Genomic DNA, 11,614 nt, shown 5'->3' with positions numbered 1-11,614 from the left:
TTCAATACTTGTATCAAGGCGTTACTTTTTGGGAGCAAACCTGTAATTTCTCGCTTTTGAATCATGTTGAAAAGCATGGTTTTATCAGAACTGGAAGTTTTCGTTTAAAAAGAAAACCAAAACCAAAATGCATAACAAAACGAATTCCGGAAAAACGCAATCCGGAATTATAAGGGGGGAAAGTCTATACTGGGGCGGTTTTTCCCCCCAAGGGGGAAAGTCTATACTGATTTTGTTCAAAGGGGGAAATTCTATACTGGGGCGCTTTTTCCGCCGAGGGGGGAAAGTCTAACCCGGGCCCGTTTTTCCGGGGGGAAAGTCTATGCGGGGGGAAAGTCTATGCTACAACACCGGGTCCAAATCCCGCGAAATTGTCTATCAACATCCATTTTGCAGACCTCGGATAAAAGCATCATGTCGGACTTTTAAAATTCAAACATATTAGAGGCAGCAAGACAAACGACTGTAAATATATTACAAGAAACCAGTAGCAGATATTGTTTTTCCCGAAGAGAAAATTTTTGAAAGAAAAAAATCCCCTTACACTCTTAAAAAAAGTTCATATAAAATTATTTTATTGTGTTCATGCATTATACAATTTGTTGATACATGAAAATTCACTTGGCAAGTTGTACTTTTATCATTTTTGCTTTTCTTTGTACGACTAAGTGAAGTCTATTAAATTTATTTTAGAATAAATTAATTTAGGAAGCAATCTGATTAAAATCAGATCCTATGATCCGCTCACATAAATCGCTACTTGTTTAGCGATCTATGAGCGCGGATCAAAGGATCTGCCCACGTGAAAAAAAATATGGGCTGGATTGTTTTTATTGGGGTGGACCCCCCCCCCCCCCCCCCCGAAAAACAGGATCTGTGCCTTACATATATGAATTATATAATACAGAAAAGATAAATGCTCTGAGGAACAGGATAATCAAGGTTGGTACTTTTTGCGCGAGAGATTATAGTATTTTTTTTGGTGGTGGTGGTGAAGGGGGGGGGGGGGGTATCGATATCAATAACTCGTAAAGTTTCAGTCAAAGTCTCACAAGATTTTGGTAACTTGTTGATTAAACATAAATTAAAATGTTTGATAATAAATCTGGAAAACATATTCGAAAGGATAGTTTTAATTTTATTCAAAAGTTTACTATGCGTTTCTTTTTCCTTTCAGTATAGTTGAAACCGTAAAAGAAATTCAGGGGCGGATCCAGCAATTTTCGAAAGGTCGGTGCCCCAGCACTCATGCATAGAATCACAACACGACCACTTGAAGTCCGTAACTACATATATTTATAAGAAAGGGGGGCTCCAAAAGCAGTTGACAAGCAAAAAAAAAAAAAAAACAACAACAACAAAAACAAAAAAAAAAAAACCTTCGCACCACACTCTAAAGTCTTTCTTTGGGGGTAGAGGGGGCTTTCTGTAACTTTTATCTTCGGAATGCATTATTTACTTTCATTTAATGCTTGAATCTGCGTATTTTCAGGCAATAAAAACTGTGGAAGGAGTTTCCAAATCAAAATATTAATGAAAACTACAGCAAAAGATTATTCTCAGAAAAAATGAATCCCCTCCATCTGCATTTTTTTTGCTTGTTACTTGTGAGTGGTCGGAACTCTTAGCCGGGGTTTGGAAGGTACACGGAAGAAGGTACGCGAAAATCTACAGATCTACAGAGCAGAGCGGACAAAGATTTTTCATTATTTCAAAATATTAGACTTATTCTTTATTACAGAATTTTTTCTCTCTATGCACAAAAATAAAAGGGGGTTCCAACCATCGGACCCCCCCCCCTGGATCCGCCAATAAATATTACACTGTAGGGCTACAAGGATGAGACTTAATTGTACTCCTGTACAAGGTGTGGCGGCATCTTATGCGCAGTTGACCTTGTCCCATGTGCATTTTGCCTAATTTCTCCGAGTCCGAAAACAGTATCTCCCAAACCTGGAGTAATCGCTGTCCTTCATTCCTTCACCTTATTTTTAAGCCAAAAAAAAAAAAAAAAAAAAAAAAAAAGATATGGATGCACACATCCTGCCTTAATTTCTTTTCTTTATAAATATTTTAAAGTACTCAAATCATATCCTAAAATATACACAGGGTCAATCTAATAGATAAAAATGGGTATATAATGTACTACATAGCGGTAGTATATGATCCCTTATTATATGTATTCCGATATACTAGTATATATGATTTCGATAATATATTCTATAATACATTTCGAGGTTGGGATCCTGATATACAATTTTGCGTGAGTTACGTTCCTATGAAAGTACAAAAAATAATCATGACGTAGAAAAACTTACGCGCCATCTAGCGTTAATTCAGGAAATATATGTTTTTATGGACGCCATCTAGCGACAATTCAGTGAATAATCGTTGGTTTTGCATTGGTGATCGTTGGTTTCGCATCGGAGTCTGTTGATTTTGCAAACGAGTCTGTTGATTTTGTTTTTAAGGTTGTCTGTTTTGTATTTCATTATGTTTATAAAATTAGTTGTTAGTTTTGCATAAACGTCTTTTTTACCCTTTCCGCCGCCCATAGATGGCTCCGTTACATAGAGGCAAGTAAAAAGAACTAATTCTGATCGAGTTGTTGCTGATTACCATACTGTCTATTTTGTTGATCCCGACGTCATATTTTTCATTTCTCTTGGTACATATATAATTCATGGGCGCCGGAAGGAAATTGAAAGGGGGGGGGGGGGGCTAAACCAACAAAAAAGGTAAATCCCAATTTTCAATGCCTATATAATGTCTATTTTCGCAAAAAAAGTGGGCTACGCCTCCCAGCCCCCCGGTTCCGACGCCTATGCAATTTATCTTCATCTATCAGTTAATTTTGATTTACAAGTTACCATTCTCACAGTCCTTTATTGACAGGGTCGTGTTCTACTCAGGTGACTGTTAAGGTCCACGGACTTCTTGTTTATGTTAAGAAAGTCTATTTGGAAAATCTTATTTTAGCATGAGAAGAGTTGGGGGATACAAGGCAAGGGCAATCCTCTACTCTAAGCCTACATACATTGTTCAATTCGATCATGTATTAAACAAGAGGCCCAGGGGCCACATCGCTCACCTGAGCAATTTGCTAGGAAAAAGCACATATCAGTTCAGAACTGAAAGTTTACTGAGTTGGGGGGGGGCTTGAATTTTAACCTCCCAGGGGGTCATGGTTTGAACAAACTAGAATCTACACTACCTCAGGATGATTCCATATAAATATCACTAAGCATGGATTTGAAGTACTTGAAAAGAGGATTTCAAAAGATTTCCCTATATATTCCTATGTAAAACTTTGATCGGCCATTTTGGCCCCACCCTACCCCCGGGGGTCATGATTTGGACAAACTTGAATCTACACTACCTGAGGTTAATTTCACATGAGTTTCATCTTTCCTAGCCCAGTGGTTCTTGAGAAGAAGATTTTTAAAGATTTTTCCTATATATTCCTATGTAAAACTTTGATCGGCCATTTTGGCCCCACCCTAGCCCCGGGGGTCATGATTTAAACAAACTTTAATCTACACTACCTGAGGATGATTCCACATAAGTTTCATCTTTCCTGGCCCAGTGGTTCTTGAGAAAAAGATTTTTAAAGATTTTTCCTATATATTCCTATGTAAAACTTGGGTCGGCCATTTTGGCCCCACCCTAGCCCCAGGGGTCATGATTTGAACAAACTTGAATCTACACTACCTGAGGATGATTCCACATGAGTTTCATCTTTCCTGGCCCAGTGGTTCTTGAGAAGAAGATTTTTTTAAAATTGCCATTAATTTTTCTCTAATTCATAATTATCTCCCCTTGGAAGAGGGCGTGGCCCTTCATTTGAACAAACTTGAATCCCCTTCACCCAAGGATACTTTGTAGCAAGTTTGGTTGAAATTGGCCCAGTGGTTCTTGAGAAGAAGATGAAAATGTGAAAAGTTTACAACGACGACAACAACGACGAGACAACAGACAACGGACAAATTTTGATCAGAAAAGCTCACTTGAGCCTTTGGCTCAGGTGAGCTAATAATATGTGGTAATAAATCAATGTTTAGGAACATCAATTTTTAGGAACTAAAATCTATGGTTCAGTTTAGCCTGGGTCAAAATGAATGCTTACTGATATTTATAGGGAATCATCCTCAGGTAGTGTAGATTCTAGTTTGTTCAAATCATGACCCCCTGGGGATTAAAATTCAAGCTCCCCCCCCCCAGTTAACTTTCAGTTCTGATCTGATATGTGCTTTTTCCTAGCCAATTGCTCAGGTGAGCGATGTGGCCCCTGGGCCTCTTGTTTATTATTATTTTATTACGAGAAAAAAAAACTATATATCGTTTAATAATTGAAAAAAGTTGTTACATGTGCGTGAGCGTGTTGTTGCCACAAAGTTTGGTAATTCCAGCTAGCTTTAATCTTGGCTAATTTAATTTTAAATTTGAAAAAAAAAAATAAAAGTTGATAATTCCAATTTTAATCTTAGTTATTCCAATTTTAAAATTGGCAACATTGGAAAACCCAACTTTTAAATGGAAAAGCCAACTTTTAAGGTGGAAAAAACAACTTAAAAGTTTGAAAAGCCAACATTTAAGTTGGAATTACATGCTTTAAAAAATATTAGTTGGTACTTATGAATACGATCCCGTAATTAAGTTGATTGTTTTTCATCATAGCAATGCCAGGGGTCCTGAGTCAACACATTGCCCTTTTTCCAACGCCAACGTGTTGACTTGGGATTCCTGCTTGCGAGGATGTTTCTTTTTTTTGGGGGGGGGGGCATAACTTTTTGAAATCATAGTGGAAGGTTACCGCCCCCTTTCCCTAATTAACGTTTCTGATATGTTTTGTATTTATTCCATCAGAAATGGCATGAAGAATAAAACAAACAAACAAACGAAGCAAATTAGTTGAGACTGGGATGAAGATTACTAGTTTTACCGCCAGCATTCTGACGAACTACTTTTACCGCCTTCCCATTCTACTTTCGGTTTGCGCGATCTGGGTTTTTGGAAATTTTTCCCTATCTTTTTAAGGTAAACAGATTTAAATTAGACTCCGTAAACACAGAAAGGCCTGCTAGAGAGTGAATACTGGCACTTAGGAATTACGAAAGGAGGTTTCTTAGATTATGACAATCGACAATTTTGTATGTTTTTGATTTCTTTCCTGGTGTCGTTAAGCTATTTTCTATTGAGAAGTTGATGGCTCGTTTTAATACTCCCTTCAACTTTGTTTAAAAAGGTATGGCCAAAGTTAAAGATTTTTAAAAAGGGGTCAAACTCCAAGGGGTCAAATAGTTTGAAATATTTACACCCAAGGAACCAGTTTCTCAATAGAGAATACCGTTAATTAAGCCACTTGACAGAAAAAAAAGTAGGCCTAGTATTAAAAGGGGCTGAATTATTCTTTCCTCGCTTTCTACCTGGTCCTACAGCATTCCGTCTATTACATGTATGATATAACAAAAATTAGTTAGAATAATCTAACTGTGTCTTGGGACAAACCGGGTCCATAGGACATTTATCATTTTAACGATGGAACATTCTATCTAAACAAAAATATGTACATGAAGTTAATATGTGTAAGACATGTAAGATCATCATGGAATTATTATGCTGTAGCATTTTGTTTAAAAGGACAGCAAAACAATTTTAATTCTGAGTCCAGGACTGGGATCATTGACCTCTATCATATCAATACTAGGTATATAAGTCTCTGATAAATTAGAAACAAAAACTATAAATCACAGAACAGAAGCTATGAATATTGTATTTAAATTGTAAAGGTAATATTAGAGGGTAATGAACATTTTATTCTTTTTCAGTTTTTCATTGCATTTAATACATGGTACGTATGTGAAATATTCTCATACACTAGCTATTGTTGTTTGTAGTTGACAGGGATCTCATCCTTTCAAGCTGTAAAAATATCTTCAAGGACAATTCCAGACTTCATGGAGGAAGACGCAGCACCATGTCAGTCAGAGGTGATTCGCTTTCACATCTTTATAATATGATCATTCCATTCCTATGAATACTGTCACATATGTATTTAGTCTATATATGTACAAAAAAAATTGAATTTCTTTTTTTTTTGCCAGATTGAAACAGATGCCAGACCAGGCACTTCAGATTCAGCAAAGAAATCTCAAAGTAGAGATCAACCACAAATGATCCACTTTGAACACAGTAAATATCATTTATAATTCAAAATTTACAAAAAAAAATAATCATTATGTCATGCACAAATGCATCTCCTAAATATAGGAATTGAAATATTGTTATATTTATACTAATATCTTAAAGCTACAATGTACACTTGATACACGTAATATACAGATTAACATCATAGTCTACTTGAAAAATCCTTATCAATGAATTCCTGTCCTCCAATATTTTTTATGAATTTACCTGAAGTTTTTTAGATCACCGTCCATTAGTTAATAAGACACTGTATAAAATTGATAATTGTATCTTTACACTGAAGTAGCTTGGAGAAATCCATAAGTCTGAATAAAAAGTGAATTTAGCTCATATGTCTTTTTTTTAATTCCTTTATTTGAGGAGAGATGAGGAAACTTACGGATTTAACATTAATTGAGGGATAGAGAACTGATACTTATATTTCAAATGAATTTAATGAAATTAAGGTACATGTACTGAAATTAGAATGAAGACAGTAATAATTGTGGAATTGAAAGATCTTGTAATGGTCATCTCCTTGCAAGACAGTAATTTATCAACATTCCTGATTTCTTTTTCATTCTGCTGTCATTTCAGGAGGAGGGGGTAGAACCACATTACACTTGGGTACAAATCCCAGTGACAAACTTCCAAATATACAAATAGGAGATCAGAATTTTATGGTAGTAGGAGATCACGGTGCGTCAAGTTCAAAGTGGAAGAAAAAAGCCAAGAAAAAGGACAGGAAGAAGATTGAAGGTGGAATATTATACAGATATAGCCCTTTTATGAGGTCGATATACTTTTCTGTGAAGTCAATATATCTGTGGGTTGATCCAATGACAGGGCTCTATATATCTACTTTATTTCTAATATTTTCTGTAATATATTGTTTAATTTATTTGTTGACTTTGTTTGCAGGGAATATTATCAGAATGTAAAGAAAAAATGTCATATAATCCCTATTAACTGCCCCAGTGCTTAGAAAAATTGAAAAAAGGGGGCAGTTATTTCAGTTATAATATTTAATGTCATATTTTAACTTCAAGAAATCTTTTGAAAAGAAAATAAGAAAACCACTAAAAGGTTATCTAACTTTCCTTTAAGTTAAGATAATCCACCCAAATTACAAAATTCCTAAATGGTTTATTTTTCCACTGAGAAATTAGAGAATACCAAGTAGAACAAATCTTATAGGTAACTTTCACTTTCTGAAAAACATAGTGATAAGTCATTCTTAACAATCTTTCACTTTCATGAACGTACAGGTTACCCAATAAGCATTGAAGTTTCATTTTTACTTTCTTCAAATTTTGGCGGACTTGAGATTTAATCACTGTACAGGGGGTCCTTATTTCCTGACAATTGAAAAAGACCTGGGGGTGCCTATTTAGGCAGGGGCCATTTATAGGTATTTTATGGAATGCATCACCGTTATTCTTAAGTTTAAAGTAAAACAACTATAGACTACTGTAGACCATACTACAGGTATTACTTCCCACTCATGTGCAAGTTTGAAGCAATTCAGGGAAAAAATTCATCCAATTTTGTGTGTGTATGTATGTTTAAAGACATGCAAAACCAGTTCATGCACAGGTCCAGGATTTTTTTTTAAAAAGGGGGGGGGGGTTCCACCCCAGTCAAAAAATCTCCTACGGAGAAAGGACAAGATATGTAACATGAGCAGATCTAGAGGGGGGGTTAGGGGATCCGGGCCCCCCCCCCCCTCCTGGAATTTGCAGAATTATCAAATTTATATGCTTAACCAAGACCTTGGAACCCCCCCCCCCCAAAAAAAAAAAAAACGCAGATCACCCACCACCACCCCCACCACCCCACCCAAACCAGGGATCAAAAGGGGTCTTAGCCTAGTATCTGAATGTCCTTTTTTGACAAGAAAAAAAAAACAATAATAAAAGTAAAGTTCATTCACAAATACATGTATGAAAAAAGCCTATTAACACATGGTGGGTCCAAAGTCTTTTCTTATTTGCTTCAGCATATGCACATTGTTACTCTCTTCCTTTATCCACTCCCCTCTTCTAAATCTTTGCCAGTAATGCATAGATAATAAATTTTACTATGATATTGAAATGAAAATGTTCCATTCTGTTCATTAGAAAGTGAATCCCAAGAAATATCTGCAGATGATTCACAAATTACCAAGCAAATATGAAAACAGTTTTAGGAATAATGTACCAGTTGAAGTAGAATTAAGGAAGGAAAAGTAAACACAGATTTAATTTCCCCGTTCTAGATTTAAAACTGAAAATAATGAATCAACTATCTTATCTGTGGAAATTCCATCAGGGTAAGCCATACAGTTGACAAGAATAGTTAATATCAGGGAAATTTAACAAGCATACCGGTATTATAGCAGTACACATGTACTTGCATGTAGTTTCATGTAATGTTGGATCGAATTTTAAAAATATTTCACAAAAATATTTCACAAATTCCCAAGCTTTCACCTGCAGTCCATTCACAGATCTTAAAAAATTGTAAAAAAAAAATGTAAAAACCTTTTGTAAATAGAGAAAAGAAATATTGTTTCTCTTTGTAGATGTATTTTTTTATTCCAGATAATATATACAAAAAAAAATACATTTTTAAAAATAAAAAACTTAGATTTTATTGACATTTTCCTTTTTTTTTACCCAGTGCCTGACAGAGCATTAACAGAAGAAGAATGTGATAAACTGTCTGAGAATTTAGGAAAGGATTATAAAAAATTCTGTCGAAGGCTAGGTTTCAAAGAGGTTCACATTGAACAAGTAGAAATGGACTTCAGAGATGAAGGGCATTATGAAATTACTTACCAACTTCTCAGGAAACTCAAACACATGAGAAAAGACAATCTTCAAGGCGTTGTGGAGGCCTTACAGAGTGTAGACAGAGATGATATTTTGGAGGAGTTGAATATTACATAGAATTTTCTAAAAAGTTTATAAATTATTTTGTAAATATATAGCAATTAAAATTATTTTATATTGTACATAAATTCCTTGAAAAAAATCTGTGATGCTAATACATACTTTTAATAAAATTACAATGCATTTTGTTAAATTCTTTTTTATTCTTTTGATTTTTTTATATTAGATAATAGCCATCATATTTTTTTCAGTTATGAGGCGTATATAATGTAGATTCCTTATTTTACGCGAGTACTAAATATCACAAAATGATCTACAGAAGTCAAATTACGATAAATTGAACTGCATATGTTGATCGGGAATTCGAGTACTAGTAATTTATTTTTTCGAGTTGTTATTCTGCGAAATTATTTTTAAAATAAATTCCCCGTGTATATGTTTGAATCTACAGTAAATCATACTTAATATAGCTACGATTACATTTTTTGTCTTCAAGTAAACAACGAGGCGAGGGAAAGATGTAGCTTCTTAAAAAGATTCTGTGAAGGATTCATTAAATTTCATTCAGTGGTAAAAGAGGAGTCGCGGATAAGAGATGGGTACCCCAAAGCGCAACGGACGGACGTACAGACAGACATCCCCACCACTATATCCCCCCTTCTTTTCAAATGGGGGGGTATAAAATCAATGGAAATACAGCATACGAGGCTGAAAGTGTCAAAGTCATATATAATATGGAGATAGATGCCCTTCTCGCTATCACAACTGTTAACTGTGAGCAAAAAATGGTTCCAACATTAACAAAAAAGTTATTTTCCCTTCACCCCTCCCACCTGGATTTGTTAGACACCTATATAAAGCTCCAAATTAAGATAAACTCCAGAATAACTTCAGATAAGTCTATAGAATCAGTTCATTGATGCGAGCAACAATTGAATATTATAAATCTGTTCACATGTTTCAATTCTGAATTATTGCATACGAAGCCGCTCTCAACATTTGAATGTCAAATGAATTTATGTAAACAAAAGTTGCATTGATACAGTACTCTCATCAGTTGTATAAATATTATGAATGTATGTACTGATTACTGCTTCAACTGATGCGCACATCAAATGCGTATATAAACTATATATATATTACGGAAGCGTATTAGTGCCACTTGCACACTTTATTTTTTTTTAATTTCTACACTTTAATCTGTAAATTTTACACTTTAATCTGTAAATTTTACACTTTAATCTGTAAAATTTACACTTTAATCTGTAGATTTTACACTTTAATCTGTAAATTTTATACTTTAATCTGTAAAATTGACACTTTAATCTGTAAATGTTACACTTTAATCTGTAAATTTTACACTTTAATCTGTAAAATTTACACTTTAATCTGTAAAATTTACACTTTAATCTGTAAATTTTACACTTTAATCTGTAAATTTTACACAATAATCTGTAAAATTTACACATTAATCTGTAAATCTGTAAAATTTACACATTAATCTGTAAAATTTACACTTTAATCTGTAAATTTTACACTTTAAAGTGTAAATTTTACACATTAATCTGTAAAATTTACACTTTCATCTGTAAATTTTACACCTTAATCTGTAAAATTTACACTTTAATCTGTAAATTTTACACTTTAATCTGTAAAATTTACACTTTATTTGTTTATTCACATAGTCAATTTAGCATCTTCACACATCCTCAGTAACACATTTTTATGCCAACAGACCATGTTTCGTGCATGATAAAATTTAATTCAGATGTTTTATTTTAAAGTAAAACTTTTCTTTGAATATAAAGTAAAGAGCGTATCAAACATACATGCACATATTCCCGATCACAGGTGCTTGGGGACCCCCCCCCCCCTCCAATATAGATTTCAGGGCCTGTTAGACTTTTTTCAAATAAATAATATATGGATGACACAATTGTGATATAATCTATCCTAAATTCAGAAAATTTGCTTAAACTAACATTTTATTAAAATTTCTATACGATATTTTCTATTTAGATAAGATCTATAAATTTTACAGTGTAAATTTTACAGATTAAAGTGTAAAATTTACACTTTAAAGTGTAAAATTTACACTTTAAAGTGTAAAATTTACACTTTAAAGTGTAAAATTTACACTTTAAAGTGTAAATTTTACACTTTAAAGTGTAGAAATTAAAAAAAAAAAGTAAAGTGAGCAAGTGGCACTGATACGCTTCCGTAATATATATACATTTGTTTTGAACATATTTTATTGACAAGCAAAAGGATAAGAAACAAGTTCTAACAACTTACTAGTTCTTCTCCTTAAAAAAAACACACATAATAATTGTCATGCAAAATAGTAGCAAAAACGTGTACAAATAAGAGTCAATAATATATCTAGCTAAATCTACAGGATTCATTTATAAATTTATGAACAGCGGAAAAAATGCCAATGTTTACTTCTATTGAGAGATTTTCGTTGCCCCAGATATACATTTAGTGAATAGAGCAATAACTGTTTTGATATATACATAATATGCGTGTGCATCAATTCAAAAGCGCCCAGTGTA

The 11,614-nt window shown here is 33.8% G+C and overlaps 1 protein-coding gene across 2 annotated transcripts; it reads left to right on the top strand.

The window, feature by feature from the left end:
* Positions 1-4,991: 4,991 nt before the first annotated feature.
* On the top strand, positions 4,992-9,252 carry LOC134249766 (receptor-interacting serine/threonine-protein kinase 1-like). 2 transcript variants are annotated; one of them, XM_062732112.1, is made up of 5 exons: positions 4,992-5,037; positions 5,898-5,990; positions 6,105-6,192; positions 6,784-6,945; positions 8,848-9,252. In XM_062732112.1, exons 2-5 carry the CDS (start codon positions 5,958-5,960, stop codon positions 9,114-9,116), a joined length of 552 nt encoding a protein of 183 aa, XP_062588096.1. In that variant the 5' UTR covers positions 4,992-5,037; positions 5,898-5,957; the 3' UTR covers positions 9,117-9,252. The 2 variants fall into 2 exon arrangements, with proteins under 2 accessions (XP_062588096.1, XP_062588095.1); XM_062732111.1 differs by having other exon boundaries at positions 5,016-5,150.
* The last annotated feature ends 2,362 nt before the right edge of the window (positions 9,253-11,614 follow it).

The sequence above is a fragment of the Saccostrea cucullata genome, unplaced genomic scaffold (assembly GCF_032062105.1).
Source record: "Saccostrea cucullata isolate Sc308-1 unplaced genomic scaffold, CSIRO_AGI_Scuc_v1 ctg17535, whole genome shotgun sequence".
Classification (NCBI taxonomy): Eukaryota; Metazoa; Mollusca; class Bivalvia; order Ostreida; family Ostreidae; genus Saccostrea; species Saccostrea cuccullata.
Note: the sequence above shows the minus strand (reverse complement) of the source record. Positions and strands in the feature narration are given on the sequence as shown.